The sequence below is a fragment of the Tauraco erythrolophus genome, chromosome 29 (assembly GCF_009769465.1).
Source record: "Tauraco erythrolophus isolate bTauEry1 chromosome 29, bTauEry1.pri, whole genome shotgun sequence".
NCBI classification, from domain to species: Eukaryota; Metazoa; Chordata; class Aves; order Musophagiformes; family Musophagidae; genus Tauraco; species Tauraco erythrolophus.
In genome coordinates this window covers 2,306,658-2,326,240 of record NC_141493.1, presented here as the reverse complement: position 1 = coordinate 2,326,240, position 19,583 = coordinate 2,306,658, and the positions used below count along the sequence as shown (strand labels likewise).

The 19,583-nt window shown below is 61.7% G+C and overlaps 1 protein-coding gene across 1 annotated transcript in view; it reads left to right on the top strand.

Moving 5' to 3' along the window:
- The window catches only part of PEBP4 (phosphatidylethanolamine binding protein 4), a 70,450-nt gene extending 62,440 nt beyond the window's left edge, over positions 1–8,010 (top strand). The window contains exons 6-7 of the mRNA XM_086628184.1: positions 1,167–1,283; positions 7,575–8,010. Of these exons, the coding sequence (XP_086484310.1) occupies positions 1,167–1,283; positions 7,575–7,666 (209 nt within the window). The 3' untranslated portion in view covers positions 7,667–8,010. The remainder of the gene's footprint in view (positions 1–1,166; positions 1,284–7,574) is intronic.
- The last annotated feature ends 11,573 nt before the right edge of the window (positions 8,011–19,583 follow it).

The following is a 19,583-nucleotide window of genomic DNA, read 5'->3' as shown; positions in this document are numbered from 1 at the left end:
CTCCAAACCAGTGCAAAAAGAGGGGGGGGAAATACAATCAAAAAGAAAAACACGAGATAAAAGCGGGTGAATCCCAACAACTTCTGTGATGTTGCACGAACAAAGACTTTCGGTTCAAAACAGGCCAGACGCTGCTCACGGCGTTTACACCCCAGGGAAGTGGGGGAGAGGGGCCAGGGGCTCGCCCGGAGTCCTGGAGGGGCTTCAGCCTCTTCTCCCTTAGCATCACGTCCTCCCAGCCCTGATGGAGGATGAGAGGTGGCCACCAGGCTTTGCGGGGAGGTCTCCCTGGGAATGCCCCTCTCCGTCCTCACCAGCCGGTGATGATGCTCCTCTGCCCCGAGCCAGCTGCAGGCCCCACATCTGGGCAGCAGCGTGCTGCTGGCTCCCGCTGCGGCTGGGTCAGGGGAGCGCACGCAGCATGGGGACGTGCCCACCTGTGCGCTGAACATCTGCAGCGGTGTGGGGAGGTGACCCCAGGCTTCCAGCACTGGAGAGGCCAGAGCATCAACCCCAAGAATATCCTTCCCAACAAAGTCGGGAGGAGGAGGACTTTCAAAGCCCGGCAGCTGGAGGCCAGCTGGCCGTGTGCCAGCCTCCCCGGTTCCCCACTGGGCAGTTGGGAGGGCGAGGGGTGTTGGCCACGCTCTGGCAGGGTGCTGGGGGTCTCAGGCTTGTCCTCCCAGCAGATCCCTGCATGGGAGGCTGCACCCAGCACAGGAGGGATGGGGAGGGGACCTGGCAGGGATGGGAAGGGTGATGGAGGAAAGGTCGAGGAGCTTGGCATGGAGTAGAGAAGCACCCCGGGGCTCTGGAGTTGAAAGAGGAGGAGGAGAAGGAGGAGGAGAGGGTGGTGGCTGGTGCAGGAGGTTGGGGGCAGGTTATTTCAGGAAAGGGAAAACAGGAGCTGGCATCCAGGCAGATGAGGGGGGGATCTGGGTGGCAATAAGGGAGGGGATGGGGTTGGGGGGGCACAGCACCCATGAAACACCTGAGCCACTGAGTGCTTTGTCCCTCCAGCCCCGTGCATGTCCAGGGGCCCCGGTGCACGACGCCAGGTGGGAGACCTGATCCCAGCCTGGAGCAGGGCGGTGGGCGCGTGGTTATGGTGAGAAGCAGGTCCTGCTTGGCACGATGCTCAGAGCCGTTATCTTTTGCATCCCCAGATTATGTCCGGCCCACGCCCCCACCCCGCAGCGGGTACCACCGCTACCAGCTCCGCCTGTACGAGCAGCCAGCTCACGAGGCCATCGCCCTGCGCCCCGAGGAGCAGGTCTCGCTGGGTAAGGACCAGCCCTGCCCTCGGTCCTGGCCCCACGCCGTGCCCGAGGGCCTTTCCTGGGGGTATGGATAACTCCGTGTGTTCGGGCATGCCAGAAGTGCCAGGCTGGGGATGCTCGTTTGGTGCGAAGGGGCTTCAAATCCTTACGTGGGACGTGGCTGGGGTGGGAAGTCTTCGCAAAGCAGCAGAAACTCTCGGCAAACCAGCTGGTAACGGCCGGGCTAGCGGGATCAGAAGCAGGGAGAGATCTCGTCGGCTGTGAAATTCAGCCCGAATCCTTGCTGGCACATTCCCCCCTCGTTGTTCCCCCCGCCAGGAAGCCGCGGGAGTTGCATCATCACCAGCTCAGAGCAGGGAGATAAGGATCAGCCGTGGAGATGGTTTAGCAAGGGATTGCTCAAACGGGGCTGACACAACCCCCGCCACCTCCCAGCTCCCCCCTCCGCCCCGCAGCCCCGCAGCCAAGAGCCCCCCGACACAGCGGGACCATCCTCGCTGCTCCATCCAGGGTGCTTCCTGGAGTGAGGGGTCACCTGCAGGACCCCTGGCACAGGCAAGGAGCCACGGTGCCAAAGGCAAAGCATGGGCTCCTGCCCTGGATGGTGCTGGCACACGTGGCCTCGACGAGGGAAATTTCTAAACTTTCCCAGCCGGGAGCACACGAGCGGAGCTCGATGGGCAGGTCAGGTCGGTGTGTCTCGTCCGCGCCGGCCTGACTCACCCCTGCACGGCGTGAACCAACGCTGCATCCCGGGGGAAGGCGAGTGGCAGCGGGGCAACTTCGGGGAGCTCGCTGTCCCCAGACCCTCGTGCCAGGAGAGACCCCGAAACCCACGCGGCGCGGGACCGTGGTGCTTGTCGCACGGCCGGAGCGGGCTGCGGCTGCTGCGAGTCTCTCCGCGGGTTGTTTCCGTCCTTCGGTTTGCTTTCTGGCTCATTAGCTCGGCTTCTTAACGATGTGTGTTGAAGCCATCTCCCTGCCAGCGGAGCGGGGCACTTCTCCAGCCCCTTGTCCCTGGCATGGTCGGAGGAGGGGTCTCCACTGCTGTCACCCAGGGCCATGCACCCACGTCTCCATCACAGCATCCCGGGGCTGGGACGGGCGGCTCAGACACCCACCAAAGAGCTTTTGAGCAGAACGTGCATCTCCAGCCCCCAAATTTCATACCCAAAGGTAGAACCACGTGTCCTCCAGAAGATCCCCCAATCCCCGAGGCACAGGGTGACTGGGTGCTCCCCACCCCGTGCCGTCTCCATCCCATCCTCAAGTTTCTCAGCCCTTCCCAGGCTCCTTGGGAAAGACCCGTTGAACCGGCAGCGGATATTTTTCTCCGCAACATCTGATGCCTGAGCATCGCCGTTTGTCAGGCAGCTGCGGCGGGTCTCGGCGGAGGCTGTTCTTTAAGAAGTTGCTTGAAGGTTATTTTTAACCATTTCACTGCTGCATCACAGGCTTGGCCTGTCCAGCTACCGGATTGAACCACCACCTGCCAGCAGCCAGTCTCTTTAATTCCCAGGGTGAGATGTGAGCCCTAAAAGCAGCCAAAGGATGAGACTTTTGGTCTCTTGAGGGTTTAAATAAATCCATCCCCGGTACCAACACTGATCCGACCACTGGCACAGCTGAGTGCTGGGGTCTGGCCCCGTGGCGCGAAAGTGGAAGAGGAGAAAATGCCTTTGGCGACACGTGGAAATGAGGAGGGTCTGACCTTGACCCCAGCCGACCACGGGCGAGAAAGTCAGCCAGCTCCCCCGCAGCTCTGCTCGGTTCTCCGTGGCACAGGAGATGCGGGCACGCCTGGCGATGCTGCAGGCACAGCTTGCAGCCTTGCTTGGCATTTTCCATCTTGCTTGGCCTTAAACCAGCCCCTTCTCGTGGCTTTTATTTCATCCATACCTGGTGGCAGCAACGTTTCCATCTCACCCATGATGGTCATCACCGGGTACCAACCCCGGAGAGGGGGAGATGTCCTGACCACAGCACCCAGTGGGTGCGGGGAGCGGTGCGGGCCCATCCCAGCCTCCGGATGCATCCAGCATCCCCGTGGCGTGCATCCCCAGCGCTGCGCCGGGCACCCATCCCTGGGAGATCCCACTCGGGGAGAACACGGAGCGCCACGAGAGCCTTTTTCTCGCCACTCCACTGGCAGAGCAGGTGTGGGCTGCACATTGGAGGCGACATGGGACTGAACTGGGAAAGGTCTTGGGCCGAAATGGGCCAAACCAGGCCAAACTGGGGAAGGTGGTGCGTGTGCCAGGCAGGCTGGCAGGAGCTCGGCAGTGAAGCCGGAGGGCTGGAGCCTCCAGAAGAGGGCACTACACCCGGGCCTGCCCGTGCCGCCGCATCCCGGCTCCTCGGGAAGAGCCGCTCCTTCTGCAAATCCCTGGGAAACTGAGCAGCGAGGGGCAACGGCGAGCGTGGAAAATAAATCGGTGCTTCTTCTCCCCACTCCCCCTGCCCGGCTTTGCAGTGCCTACAGCTCAGAGGGACCGAGGATGGCTCTGCGGTCACTGGTGACTCCAGTGCTCAACCTGCCACCGGGATGTCCTGGCTGGGATGGCAGCGATGGGCAGCGGGTTGGGTGCCGTGCCCAAGGGCACATGGGCCGGCAGTGACGGAGCTGGAGGAGGGCTGCAGCACCCTGCTCGCATCCCCCCGCCGCCACTCCCCGCAGCGAGCCTGGAGCTGGTGGCAATGGTGAAACCAGTTGTTTACAGCAGAGGTGTTTCTCCAGGGTGGCTCTTGAGCAAAAAGACTTGTTTCATCAGGGGAAAAAAAAAAAAAAAAAGCCCTGATCCTTCTCCGTGAGCGTTTCTGATCAGTCCCTGCAACCAGCCGGCTCTTGCCGTGCGACCTCAGGCAAATCACCCTCTCGGAGCCGCAGTTTCTCCACTGGACTCTGATTCACTCCACTTCTTGGCTGTGCCACAGTTTTGCAACTGAATTATCAGTGGGCACCAGCCCTGGCCCCGCTTGGGACCGAAGATGGAGACCGTTTGGGATGCCCCCGAGGGCACTCAGGCACCATCAGGAGGTGCGAAGCCCTTCCTCCCCGCTCGCCCCGCTCCCTCCCCAGCCAGGAGGGTTACCAGCCGTGTTTGTACTTCGGGGAGATGCAAGATAACAGCTTGTGGTCTGCAAAATGTCAAAGCCACCCGTCGCATCCCGGGGCACTGGCACCCGCCGCGAGCTCACGATCCGGCGGTCGGGCTCTGCTGTCGTGGGAAACTCCCTCAGCCGGGGGGAATTCGGGCATCTGCTGAACCCCGGCCACGGGAGGATGGAGACTGTGTGTTTTCCACGTTTTTCCTTTTTTAGGGGAGAGCTTTAATTAGCACAAGATCTTGAGGCTTAATTGCACCTGCCAGGCGGTGCCGTATCCCCCTCTGCTTCCACCATGCTGTGTCCCCGTGCCAGATGCCCACCAGCCCCAGTGAGCATGGGGAGATGCTCCCCAGCATCCCCAAACTTCCTCCTGCCATGGAGAAGCATTTTACAACCGGGAATGGACTTGTGCCTCCCAGAAACATTGCCTCTGGGAAACAGCAAGTCCTTTGGGGACCAGGGACCGGGGATGAGCCCGGCCAGCCGCCCTCCCCGCGGCACCATCCCTCTCCAGCTCCATCCCTCTCCAGCTCCAGCTTCGCATCAAGGCCACGGGATTGACTCATGAGCCGACCTCGTGCACCTCAAATCCACCCAGCCGGAAAATCGAGTCGGACTGGGCCCTGGAGGGGAGGGAAAGGCTGCGGCTGGGACGGGAGGCAGCGAAGGGCTGCGGGGAGCACACGGTCCCAGCCGAGGTCCTCGGGTGCCAGTTAATGGTGACCAAAGGAGGCAGTGGCCTCCCGCCTACCTCCGCTGGGACATCATTAATCTTGGCAGAAAAGCATCAGGGCTCCTATCAGGGAGAGCGGCCCCGCTGATGAGGCTGATAAATTACAGCTGGACACGTGCTCCCGGCACCGTGGGGCTGGGGGGAGGCAGGGACCCGTGGTTTTGGGGGCGGCAGGGTGCGATGGCACCCATCGCCTGTAGAGCTGGGGGGGCCCCGAGCTCCCTAAGCCCAGTGGCTGCCTCGTGCCTCAGTTTCCCCATCTAGTGCTCGGGGATCAGGCAGCCGGCACGCGCGTGGGTGTCAGCGGGCGCTCCTCTTCCTCTGGCGGGTGCTCCGAGAAGGGCCGAGCGCGATGATATAATCCTTCGGGAAACGAGCTTGAAAACGGACCAAGCCACGGATGAAACGTCGCATTGTTTCGGCGGGGAGAGGGGACGGCGGCACCGCGACCTCGGCTCCCCGGCCGGACCCCCCCACCCCCCCTCCCTGCACCGTGGTCCCGGTGACTCACGGCCCACACCGGTGCAGCAGCATGGTTTGGGATGGTTTGCAGAGGGATGTCATCCTGTGCCGGGGGGTGCGGGCGGCCGTGCCGGGATGGGGCACCCAGTCTGGGGGGATTCGGGATGGGGAATGCAGACCCCAGACCCAATAGTTGCCTGAGGAAGACCCCAGTGCATCACCCCCTTTACCGCACCGGTGGCTGCACCCAGGGCTTTCCCTGCGGCCGGTCCCGACTCCCCCCGAGGGACGGGCACAACCGGTGTGATGGCAGGTAGGAAAGTAGGTCAGGAAAAACCCCGGCCCCGCGCGCGGCGGTGAGAACCGGGCCCGGTGCCCGCAGCGGCTCTGCCTCCTCCCGGCTCCTTTCATCCGCGTCTCTCCGGAGGCTTCACCAGCATCAGCAACAGCTCCCGGCACCCCTGGGACTTGGGGTGCTCCCGCGGGGCACTGGCTGCTCACCCCTCCGGGGCTTCCCGAGCGCTTTGAAACCCGCCGGATGAAAGGCGCCCACCGCAGTGGGAGCATCCCCCCCCCCGGGACCCCTTCCCCTGGCTCCACACTCACCGGGACCCCCAGAGCTGGTGAGGGGGATGGATTGAGACCCCGAAGCGAGGGGCTGCTCCTCCTTACCAGGGGTGTTATTTGAGGACAGAGGTGTTTGGGGCATGTGCCGATGGCCGTGTGGGAGCGTGCCGGGACTTGCAGCCATTGCCTGACTTGGTGGCAGCGATGGCAAAGCCGAAGCCCCCTCGGGCTGCTGCGTGGGGGCATCTCCCCCCTCGGGCTCGGGCTGTGGTGATGAGCCAAAGCTGCTGGAAACGTGGCTGTGTGCCCCAGCTGGTGGGGATCCCAGGGATCATCCCTGCCCTTGGCTCCTTTTGGGTCCTCAGCGGTGATGGTGACAATGTGGGGACACCTGGGACCCCCCCAACCACATGCAGCCTCCCAGCCAGCATCTGGGGTGCAGGATCTGGCCAGAGTACCCTGGGACCCCCTTCCCAGGTACCGGTGCATCTTCCCAGCCACATCCTCTTGCAGCACCGGGACGGCACAGGGTGCAGTGCCGGCACCGGGAGCATCTCCAGAGCCCGACAGGGGGTTTTTGGTTGTGGGGTGACTCACGGCAGGGGCTGACTCAGGGCAGACGGGGGGAACTGGGCTCCCCTGGCACCCCGAGCCACCGCCGCCCCACGCGGGTGATGCAGCAGCTGGGGTTTTGCTCAGCACTTTTTGCAGGAGCAATGGGGACGTTCTGCTGCAGTTGGGGCTGAGATGCGAAGGCAGATAAAGGGCTGCCAGGCTGCGGCGTGACATTAAAGAGCAGTGCCAGGAAGGGGAGAGGAGGGGAGGATGGCTTTCAGATAAACAACGGGCCCCTCTTCCCCCCTGCGATGCCACAGCTGTGTCCCGTCTGGTGTCCCATGGTCCTGCCACCCCCGGAGGAAGCTACTCTGGATGGGGAGGGGGATGCTCGGGACAGGGCAGGAGGAAAAGGATGGGGGTCAGGAACGAAGACCCCCCTCCCCGCTTCAGCTCCAGCAATCTGTGGAGCAGCAGCTCGGTGCATGCAGATGAGGGGACCGGGGGATCTCCTGCTGTCACCCCCACGTGCTGCCGGGGGATTTCCAGGCACCCCAGGGTGGGCTCGGAGGAAGGTGTGGGAAGGTCCGTTCCGAAGGTTGGCGGAATGGGGGGGCGTGAGAGGAGCCAATGCCGTTTTCCCCCACCCCAGGGATGCTCGAAGACGGGCTGCCGGTGGGTCCGTGCCCCTGGTCCCACAGGGCTGCCTGGGGCCTCCCACCTGCCGCCCATTGCAGGACGTGGCCCGCAGAGCAGCCGTGGTGCATGACATGCAGCGTGCAGCACCAGCCTGGATCTGGCCCCGGAGCATCCCCCCGTTCCCCGAGTCGCCCTGCAGCCCCGCTCATCCCCTCTCCCTCTCTCCCCAGGGGCCTGGGCGATGGAGAGCTTCGTGGAGCGGTTTCGGCTGGGCTCGCCGGTGGCCTCCACCCAGTTCCTCACCAAATACTACGAGGATTAGCACCCTGAGCAGCTGCACCCCCTTCCCCACACCTCTGAGCCAGCTCTGCCCGCACCAGGAGGAGACCCCAGGACCCACTGAGGATGCGCCTCCCCCTTCTACCAGCCCAGATTCACAGCAGGAACTGCAGCCCCTCCACTTTCAAAGCTCGGGGGGGGAGGAGGCAGTTCTCTTTCCCTCCAAGGGTGACATCTCAAGAGCTGTCCTGGCTCATCCTGGGTGTCCCGGGAAGGATGGCATCACCCTCTTCTCCTCCCCTTGCCCCAGTTCTGGCTTGACCCCCAGCATGTCCTGCCTGCACCTCGGGGGTCTCGAGCTTTAACGCCTGCAGCTTTCAGAATAAAACACGGATGAGCACACAGGGCGGCACGGGCTCCTTGCCAGCAGTGACCGTGGGGCGATGCCAGGCCAGCACTGGGCAAATCTGGTTGTTGCAGTGTCCACACTGGCTGCACGGGATGGAACAGACCCCCTGCAGCTGGTTGGGGGGTGGGTTTGCCAGCAGGACCCTCGTGCAGGTGATGGGTCTGCCAGGGGCTCCGGTGGTGCCCGGCTGGGGGGTCCCGCAGCAGCACTGCGCAGGGCGGCACCGTGGGAACCGGGCACTGCCCGGCCCGACTCCGGCCCTGCCCTGCCTTTGCCCTTGCCCGCTGCCTCAGCCCGCTTCTCTTGGAAAGCAAAACCGAAATTAAAGCCATAAATCAGCAGAGCTCTGCCTACTGGCCACTTAGCCAGACCTCCCTTTTAATTAGCTCTTTAATTAGGCTTTCATCTCAGACTGGGTTTTCTCTGAGGCTTGGATTCACCCGCCTGCAAGTCCTCCTGGCACCGCGTCCTCGGCGGCTCCGCTACGACAAAGCCGATGTTGTCCTGCCGATGGCCAGGGCCACTTCCCGGAGCGCTTGGAACAAACCACGGGCAGCCAGAGCCTGGGAGGCATTTTGCAGGCGGGGGGAAACTGAGGCACGAGGGAATGACTCGCTGGCAGCAGCAGAGGCGGAGCAGGCGTCCCCCCGGAGTCTGGGGGCTGCAGAGGGGATGATGATGCTCTTCTTGCTGCATCCCACCTCTGCATCCGTCCCTGGGTCTCTCCCAGAGCAACCTGCTCTGGATGCAAGAGAGAAAACGGGTCTGTGCCATCCCCTTCTTGCTCCCTGTGCCAAGCTGGCTGCCCTCCCTGGCTCGCTGGCAGCAAGTGCAGCTTTCACTCCATGCCGAGGGGGGGGAATAAACATGGCCGGGACTTTCCCTCTGGCAGGAAGCGGCTGTTTACCTCGCAGGGGCTGAACCGCGCCGGCCGCACGCAGGCGCGACGTGTGGGTCCTGCAGAGCTTCGCCGGCCTCGCATCCCCATGGAGATGGAGATGGAGATGATGGAGATGGAGATGATGGAGATGGAGGTGTGAAGGAGGGTGCGGGAGCTGGAGGGAGGGGCACACACCGCCGGGTGAAGCTGCAGGATGCAGCGGGAAGGAAAACGACAAAAAAAACCCAAAAAACTCAAAAAAAACAAGAAGCTGGGTAACATACCACAACCCAGGGAAAAAAATACAAACCACGCTGCCCGGTTTGCCATCGGCGCTAAAATTAGCAGCAGAGGAAATGACACTTAGAGATGTCATGGAAGTCTGCTAAAGTTGGATTTCTGCTTCTCTTTTTCTATACTTACCCTCTGTTGAGGGTGTAATTGGCCCATTAGGTTAATGCGGAGGGACTGGTGTAAATGAAAGGTCACGCTTTGTTGACATCCTGCAGTCAAACTATAGTCATCCTTTCCTCCCTGCCTCTAATTCCTTGTGGCCGGGGTGTTTATTTTGGGTGGAACGGGAGAGAAAAGGCAATCGGATGTTTATCCTTCTAGGAAATTATCACCGTCCTTCTCGGGTTTAATTTCAGCTGGAGATGAGAGGAGCCAGACGTTCGCTGCGTCTCACCGGCCCGAGCGGGTGGGCTCTGGCCGGGCACCGTGAGCCCAACCCATCCTCTCCCCCGTGTGTCACTGATGGCGATGGGATGGGGAATGGGAACGGGGATGGGGAACGGGAACGGGAATGGGGATGGACATGGGGATGGACATGGAGATGGACATGGGGATGGACACGGGGATGGGGATGAGGTGGGGATGGGAATGTGAACTGGGATGAGGATGAGGATGAGGATGAGGATGAGGATGAGGATGAGGATGAGGATGAGGATGGGAATGAGGGTGGGGATGGGGATGGGGATGGCGATGGGGATGGAGATGGGGATGGGAACACAGATGGGGATCGGGATAGGGATGAGGTGGGTATGGAGATGAGGATGGAGACAGAGACGGAGACGGAGATGGAGATGGAGATGGAGATGGAGACGGAGACGGAGATGGAGATGGAGATGGAGATGGAGATGGAGATGGAGATGGAGATGGGGATGGAGATGGGGTTGGAGATGAGGATGGAGATGGAGATGGAGATAGAGATGTAGATGAGATGGGATGGAGATGGAGATGGAGATGGAGATGGAGATGGAGATGGAGATGGGGATAGGGATGGGGATGGGGATGGGGATGAGGATGGAGATGATTTTGGGGATGGAGATGGGGACAGGGATGGGGAGAGGGATATTCCAGATCACGGGACTGTCTGGGTGGCTGCAGTGGGCACTGTGGTGGGACAATCCCTGCCGGGACTCAGGACAAGGCACCGCTGGCCTTGCACTGGGCGCCCAGGCAAACACATGGCACGGCAGGAGCCCCGGCCAGCCCGGAACCACAAACTCTCACTTAGATGTGCACAAGGCCTTTGCGGCATGGAAAATATTAATTGTGGGTTTTTTTCGTTCACTTTTTGATAATTTAGAAAGAAAGAAGAAAAAAAAAAAAAGGAGGAAGCTACGTACAGTCACTCTGCGCTGATCCCTCCCCCTTTATCTCTCCTTCCATTCGCTCACCATCGGCGCGAGAGAGAGAAAAGAGAAGCTGAGTCTCTCGCTGCCTAAATGTAGAAAGTTTTGCTTCTAAATCAGTTTGTGATGGAAAGGAAATACGTCACGTCCCTGGGGAAGTGGCTGGTTTTCAGCAGCCACAACCCCAGCGCCGAGCGCTGCAATGGAACAGCCCAACACTGAAATAGCTCCGCGCTCTGTTATTGTCACTGATATAATTTTTTTTTTCTTCACTCTGTCTACATGTGTCATATTTAGCATCCAGAGGAAGTTTTATTTGTATTTGTTAGCTCGACTTTCCACTGTCGTGGCTTTTTTTTTTTAATTTTTATTTTTTTTGCATCTGAAGGTCCAGGAAAAGGGCAGGAGAAAATAGAGTGAGTGAGCTCAGGTGCGATGGGCTCCACGGGGCGTAACGTGGTACCCATGGCACCGCTGGCCTCTCCACCTGCATCTGACGGGCATCCCAACGTGCATGCACCAGCCTGGCAGAGCCCAGGGGAGCTGAAAAGCCACAGGCCTCTGGGATCACACGCTCCTGGGATTTTGGGGGGCTGCAGCAGCAAGCTGAGCCCTGGGCTCCCTGCTTCTGGTGTGGCTGCGGGATGGAGCCAGCTCCTCTTTACCCTCTCCAGGATGAGTTTGGACACTTCCAGCCCCTTCCCAGAGCAAACCCACACACTCAACGGGACGGCCGAGGAAGAGGAAGACTTGGGGTTTAAAAAAACAATAGTGAGCTTGTGAAAATCGAGTGTTTCTGGTGAGCAACGGCAGCTCCCAGCAGCGCATGGGGAGGTGTTTCTTTCCAAAACTGGGCTGGAGGCCAGAGGAAGTCTGTGCTATACAAGATCCCGAAGTCAACAGGGTGATAATTACCTATTTTAAATGATTATTGAAATAATTACTCTAATGAGAAAAAAATCACAGCCCCCTGGGTCTCATCCCCTGATGGGGAGCGGGAGGCATCTCCCCTCCGGTGGGACCACCCCGGGAAAATGCAGATTTAGGGGCAGAGGATATTAAGGAACGGGGACTGGGGGTGAGTCCTTGCACCCCCCCAGCCTCGGTGGCACATGGGGACAATGTGGGGACCACTCGGCTCGCTGGGAGCAAAGCGACGCCGGGCAGGAGCTCCCCCTCGCCCGGGTACTTGCACAAGAAGGGATTAGCAGGATCAGCTGCTGATGATCTAAGCGCATAACTATATCAACCCGCGAATTAATTAATGATATCTCGCACTTGGGAATGGCCCTATCTGCACATCTGGTGCACTCCTCAAGCACTCAGTGAATTAAGCCTCGCTGCACCCCCCACCCCGGGAAATAGGTCAAGATTATTAATCCCCGTGTGCCGGTGGGGACGTGGCCGCACGACGCGGGGATAAACAACGCTGCCCAGTTCGGGTGCCAACGTGGGAGATTTTTCCAGGGGAGCTGAGCACCGGCATCCCCATGGCACGGCTCCGGATCAGCGATGGGCACTGCTGGCGGGATGCTCCGATGCCCGGTGCTGAGCTCCCAGCCCTCAGCCCCGTACTGTGGGTACATGCAGCCCCCCAGCCTGGGGGTATGACTGGGGCTGGTGTTGGCAGTAGGTGCACGTGCCGGGAGCCGGCTGCTTGGCTTCGCCAACCGCGGCGGCCACCTCCCCGCCGCTCCAAGAGTGGTGACCCGGCAGCCGGGCGGGCCCTGGGAGAGGCAGCCTGGGCTGCGGCAGGAATTTAGGGCTCCTGAAGCAATAGGGGCAAGCGGGCAAGGCGAGGATGGGGCTCCATCCTCACCTCTGCGTGCCAGGCCAGCACCCAGGGGGGGCCGGCGGGCAGCAAGGGGTGCGCAGGCCGGTGCTGGCACAACGGTTTCATTAATTAGCAGTACTAATTAATTCTTATCAGGCCTCCAAAATGCTGCAAGTCATCAGAGGAGCTCTGCAGGGCTGATCGGAGGAGCTCAGTCCCCCTCGCTGCCCCTCCAGAGCTTGTTTGGTTTGGGAGTCTCGGCCCCCCATCCCACTCATGGGGGCTGGTGGCCACTCAGCCGGGCATCTGGGATGCCAACGCTGGCTGTTACGGAGGGTAAATGGCTGCGCCTGCGTGAGACGCTGCCCTGGATGCCCAGACATCCCATCAGGGGATGCTCAACAGAGACAAACCGCCCTGGGGATTCGTTTCCTCTCTCAGCTCGTTCTCCGAGTCGGTTTGGGTCGGGTTTGTCCGCACGGAGCCGCGGCAGCGGGAAGCTCACGGCCTCACCCGCTCCGCCGGGAGCACAAGCACCTTCAGATGTGGTTTGCCCCAACCACTCCTTGGTAGAAGAAAAAAAACAACAACGGTGGTCCTGAACCACAGAGCTTTGCTCGTGCCCAAAGCAGCCGCTGTCCCCGGTGGGTGCCCGGCGCTGCCGTGTTTATGCCCGGCCGCTGCGGGGTGAGGCGGACGCCTCTTGGGGTTTGCATCCAGAGATGTGGTGGAAGGTGCCGCTGCCAGCGCGGCTCTGCCAGCCTCCCCTGCCTGCACCACGGGCAGAAGGCGGTCTCAGCCCGCAGCCCCCGGCCGGCTTGTCCTCACTTGTCGGTGAGGACTCGCTTCCCATTCCCTGCTGGCAGCCCTGAGCTCCCCAGCTAACCCCGTGTTTCCTCATTGCTAGGAAATGGCTAATTCCCCCCGGGCTGGTTTCAGTGGATGTGCAGATCCTTCGCCTTTGGCTTCTCACCAGTTTCTCCTTCGGTGGTTGAAGCAAAGCCCTGCAGCCCTCTGGAGCGGAGCTTTCCCAGGCTACTCAGCCTTTGGCTTTGGCCAGCTGGGATGACACCCATCCCCTCGCACCGCAGCCCGAGATGGGCACCCACACCGTGCCAGGGGTTGCATTCACCTCCAGCTCTCCACCCTCTGCACCACGTTCCCACAAGGTTGAGCCCCTTCCTCAGCCCCGCCATGGGATGCGGTGGGTTCGGAGAGTCTCTGGCTGTGCCACGGGCACATCTCCCATTAGGGAACCGCTCACGTCTCCAGCCTTGTGTGTCATGGCACAGTTCTCCGAGCTGAAACGCAAGCATCCATTTCCTCTTTTGTTTCTTGGTTTTGGGTTAAAAAAAAAGCCTTTGTGGTATTTCTCTGCAAAACTGCAGATCGTGGCACTGCCCAGTCACTCCGGGGTTCCTGGTCAGGGCCACGACACCAACGTTCGTGCTTGACCCGTACCATCAGCCCTGGCTTTGCATCCCCAGCTCCGTGCTTGATCTCTGCTAGCCGTGCTCCAGCTGGAAACGCCGTCATTCCCAGCGGTGCTGCTCCCTCGGGACCACTTTTTGCTCTGGACCTACTCTGTATTTTCCTGCTAATCACACTGTCTCCTTATCTCCGGGTCACACCGCGCCGGCCGCCGCCGCTATTGTTCCCCTGCTGCAGGCTGGATAATAACAGGAAAGTCCTCCGGGCTGGCAAACCAAAACCTGTCTCGGACTTAGATGACCCAGAGGTTCCCGGCTCCCCGGTGCGTACGGCAGCGCGCCGCTTACCGTGAGCCGGCATCACCCGCCGACCCCAGGCCCTGAGAGCAGCGGGAAAATTGCGGGATGCTTTTTGGGCTGGCACAGTGCAGCCAGTACATCCACGCTTCCACGGTGCTGGGCTGATGCAGGGGAGGGGATGGCAGTGGTGCAGGGACTAGGGGGGGGTGCAGGCAGAGCCTCCCCTCCAGCAGCACCCTCCGCACCCGATGCTGCCGCGGGTCCTTCCCTGCACAGTTCCCCATGCTGCCATCTCCAGGGACCAGCCCCAGCCACCCAGCACCCATTTTCCTGCACAGGGTGCCCAGGGGTGCCCCAGGCTTGGGTAGGGTGGATTTGCAGCTCCTGTCTGCTCCAAAAGGCTTCCCCTCCTCCCCTCCTCCCCCCCTCTACCCCGAGCTTTTCATACCGCTGCTGCGCAGGGTGAGGCAGAGCTGATCTCTCTTGCCACAGGGGAAACTGAGGCAGGAAAGGATCTCCCACAGCCACCTACGGTGCTCTCGCAGCACCCCGTTGCCTGACTCCCCCACACACACCCCAAACCAGCCACCCCAGGGTTTAGCGTATGGGGACTTGCCCTTTGGGACCGACCCAGCACATCAGGTGGCAACATCCCAGGGCAGCAAGTTCTGCCCGTGGGTCCCTTCACCCCCCAAAAAAAAGGAAGGAGGAGGGAGACATCCATCTCTTTCTCTATGCATATTTCAGCTCGAGTGTTTCTGAATATTTCCGGAGGAGGAGGGTGTGTAGTTTTCACAGGCAAATCAGGAAAACCCAGGTGAGGCGGGAGGCAGCGTTGGGGAAGGACGCAGGCCGTGCTGGGAGGGTGTTGGTCCGGGATGAGGAAGGCTGCCCAGCAGTTTCTCCTGGCTGGAGTTCTCCCAGCCACAGTTTGGCCTAAAACAAGGATTTCCCACGCCCAACAGCAGTGGAGAAAGTCTCTCCTCCTCCAGAAATTACAGATTACCCTGAATCCCATCCCTGCCGGTGCTGAGCATCTCTCACATCCAGGCGCTGGGTCGCCCAGAGAATAAATTGCTGCCACATCTGGGCAGCTGCTGTTTGCCAGAGGGAGCTGACACCCCCGCAAGCACCGCATCCCGCCCAAAAACACAAAACACTTTCAGCCCCGAGAGACTACGGCGGCTTCATCAGATACCCGCCACGACACCCACCTGGCGGTCCGGGCGGCTGAACGACTCGGGGTTTACTGGTTGCCTTTCTCCGAGCGGCTGAGGAAGAGCTCGTGTTGTCGACCATCCAAGCAGCCACCTACACGCACAGCCCTGGCACAGTCATCCCCGGGGGTAGGAGGTAGGTGACCTTTCAGGTCCCCACCAGCCACACTCTGTTTACAACTCTGTGACCTTAACCAGGCCCAGATCTACATCTACAGCAGATCCCAGGGGCTGGGGGGGTTGGAATTCTCCATGTCCTGGCAGTGTAAGTGTCTCAAGCCTCGTGGCTGAGCATCCTCTGAAACCCAGGACTGGAGGCATCACCACTGTGGGGCCCCGGAGCCTGAAACCCACAGCCAAGAGCATCACAGAGTCTTCCAGAGCTCCTGAGACACCGGACCACGTGGTGGGATGGTGATGAGCATCTCTTCGTGTCCCTCAGCCTCTGTCCAAGCCCAGCTTGAGGCTCAAGACCACCAGGAAGGTTTAGGCATCATTTTAACGGGAACGAGCATCCCATTTGCCTTGCCATGAGGTGCAAAAGCCAGGCTCGTGTTCTCCTCCCTACAAGCACGTTTACAACTGTCATTAATTAGATGAAAAAACACCTGAATAGTTCCCCTTTTAAAAGCCCCAGTGGTCCCCGGAGAGCTGGCATGCAGCGTGGCCTCTTGCCCCGGCCATGGCATAGCCCGGTGCACCTGCGGGGCTCACGGCACATGAATCACCCGGCGGGTGGCAGAGCCCGGTCACAAGACCGAGAGAAGTGGGGAGAAATCACCCGTCAGCTGACAGCACCCAGAGGGACACGGCCACGGCCCCCCGGGTGCCAGCGGGGTTTCAGTGGGATTTCGGCACGCCGCACGCGGGGATGGGTGCACATCCCCTGCGCTCAGCATCGCACGGCCCCGAAGGGAGGAGCAGGGGCTGGGGGGCAGGAGGAGCTGGGGGGTGCTCGCACGAGTGGCTGTGTTTGCTTTCGTGCTAAAGGGAAGCTGCCAGCACTCTCCTGGCGTGGGTGTTACGGGGACTGAACGTGGCCAGGGCACCGTTAAATAATGCCACGGCTTGTCCCAACCTCTGCACAGGCAGGTGGGGAGAGCCAGGGCGCAGGGGGACGGAGACAGGTGCCAGGGGCTGTGTTCCTCCTGTTATCTTGGGGGTTCAGGGGCCAAGCTCTGCCTTCCTCGCTTTAATAACACAATGAGCTTTTGAAATGGAGAGGGGAGGGTGGTGGGGGGCACTGCCCCGGTTCTGAGGAAGGGACCACAGAGTTCCGTGCACATGGATCCATGCTACAAAATCCCTGATGCCAGTGATGGTCATTTACGTTAGTGAGGTGCCCCCGAAGCCCATCCTACGGTGGGGTTCTCCTGGCCTGAGGTGTGAAACGACCAACAGAAGTGAAAGTTCTCGGCCACAGACTCCATCCAGACCCAGCCGAAATTTAAAACCATGCAGAGCATCCCAGGTGAGATTTTTAATTTTTTTTTTTTGCTCCCTTTGGGTAAACTACTCCACTCGGGACGCTCTGACCCATTAAGCCGAGCTGTAACTAAGCCAGTCCAACCCCCGCGTGGCTTTTTTCATGCCAGCCTAAGGCTGCCTCAGTTTATTTTGGCTTAAGGCCGTTCCCCATCAATTGGCATCAAACCACTATTAGTAAGGGAGCCGGTGTCCGTGCGGGATGGGGCCGCTCTCACAGGCCGGGTTTAGTGGCACACCTCCCTCCCAGCCCAGTGCCTTGTGTAAACCAGGCCCTCATGACTCAGGAGCTTTGAGCCAGGCTTAAACCCCGCCGCGAGGGCTTGGGGTGTTATCGTTGCGCCCGCAGCCCCAGCTGCCCGGTTCGGCGGGGGACGGCTGCCTTCCCAGCGAGGAGCAGGTGGCACCCGGGGGAAGGGGGGGGTTACGAGTGCACGTTCACACTCCCGTGGCACCGTCACCCCTCCGCCCACGGCGCAGGGGGCAGATACCCACCTGGGTGGGTATGAGCCAAACGCAGGGCTGGGCCACCTGGCACACACTGGGTTGCCGGGCTGCTCTGTCGTGGGGCGAGGATCCGGGCCAGTGCCTGCTTGCTCCGGCACGGCAATTCCCAACACAAGCCTCGCCGGTGCCTGCCAATAAGGCCGAGAAATCCCTCGCTCCCTCCACCATAAAATCTGGAGGAACTGGAGAGGAGCGGTGGTGGACGTGCTTGGTGATCGAGGAGGGGCAGCTCGACTTGGGGTGTGGGGTGCCCTGCTCTGCTCTGCGTGGAGCTGCCGGTGCCCACGGGGCATCGAGGGACCCGCAGCATCCCCAGCACCGCAGATGCGACCGGGCTCCAACCGTGGGAAAGCGCTGATGGGGAAAATGGGGGGGGGGGGTAGCCTGTTCGGCGAGGGACCCCCCCCATCCCCCCTCCAACCCTGGGGTCGGGGAGGTGCTGCCCGGGGGGTGCGGGTGGTGGGTCTCCCTCCGCACCCCTCCGCACCCGTTCCGCGCCTCCCCAGCGCCGGGGGCGCCGGAACCGGCCGCCAAAGAAGGCAGCGGAGGCGGAGCCGGATCCAGACCTTGTATGGCGCTTCCCCTCGGCCGCCCGCCCGCCGCCGCCCCGCTCCCCCCGCCTCACCACCGCCCGCCGCCGCCGCCGCCGCCGCCGCGCTCCCCCGGGCCGCGCCGGGCCACGGGCGGGGCGGGCGGGGGGGTGCGCTGGTGTGTGGGCTGCGTCTGCGGGATGGGGGGGGGGGGGGGCTGCGGGCTGCGTCTAGAGGAGTGCAACTGGGGAGGGGAGGTGGTGGGGGGATGTAAATAGAGGAGGGTGCAAAAGAAAGGGGGTGCCCTGCAAAGGATGGAGGGGTGATAAGGGTGCAATGGATGGAGGGAGGCTGGAAGGGATGGAGGGGGCTCTGGGAAGGATGGGGGGGCTCTGCGAAGGATGGGGAGGGTGTTCTGCGCAGGGTGGGGGGCTCTGCGTAAGGTGGGGGTGCTTCTAATGAAAGCAGGGTCCTGCGATGGATGGGTGCCGCTGCAATGGATGGGGAGGCTGCAGTGGATGGGGGGCTGCAGTAGATGGGGGGGGCCTTGTAGTGGATGGGGGGCCCTGAAGTGGATAAGAGCACATGGGCCACCCCCCAAACACTCACAAACAGGCCACCACGGGGGCTCACTGCCCCCAGCTCCGGGTACATGGTGTGTGTGTGTCCCCCGCCCCACGCACCGCAGCCTCCCACACACACTCGTGTCCCCCCCCCCCAAACCGAGAGGCTGCTGGCACCGCAGGGCGAAAGCCCTCGGGCCTCGCAGCACCGGCTCCCTCCCTCCCACCCCCCACCCCCCAGCCCGCCCCCCGCCCGCAGCGGGTGCCCGGTCCCCTCCAGCTGCAGCACTCCCGTAGCACGGATTTCACTCCCATTGCAAAGCCGGCCCTGCAGGAATTGGGTAAGTGGAGCTATTGCAACACAGCATTTTTCCATACATTTGCTATATAACTCGGAGGGTTTTAAAGATAGCATCAGTTGGCACACTTAGCACGAAACCACCTAATTACTGACGCCTTGGAAGTGCCAAACTTTTAAAGGGGGGAGGTGAGGTTAAAAATCACAGGCGACCAACAAGTGTTACCTGTTTTAAAGTATTCAAAGCACTGTTCTCCGTGGGACCCGGGGCACGGGGAGAGGGCGGCCCGGTGCGGAGCCATCTCCTCTGTCACCGCTGGCCAGGGAGGGAATTTTAGGCTTCTGCAGCTCCAGCGCCTTCCCCGCTGGCCCTCCCCTTCCCACCGCATCCAGGCTCTGCCTGGCGCTGTGGTTTCCCCCGCGCATCTCCCATCCCGCTTCTCCTGGGCTGCGGGATGGGGTTTGCGGACGGTTCCCCCCTCCCTGCCCCTTCCCGTTCTCCCGGGGACGCAGGCGGGGGATAAAACCTCCAGGTAAGAGCCTGTCTCTGAGCATCCCCGGGGGGGGGAACGGACACGCGGGGACCCGCACGGCTGCCCCCGCGCCCCCGCTGCTTCCCGCGGGGGGAGCGATCCGGGCAGGGAGGGCTGGAGCCGCTGGCACCGGCCCTTCGCGGGGGGAGCGGCATCGCTCGTGTGAGTGCGGAGGGAGCGACCCCCGCCCGGTGCACGGTGCCGGTGCTCGATGTCCGGTGCTCAGTTCAGGATGCCCGATGCCGGGTGCCCGCTGCCCGCTGCCCTCGTGCCCGGTGCCGGTTGCCCGTTGCCCAGTACCGGTTGCCCAGTGCCGGTTGCCCGTCGCCCGGTGCCCAGTACCGCGTTCCCCGTTGCCCGGCCCCGCACGCGCCGGCCCCGCTTCCTGCTTTCTAAT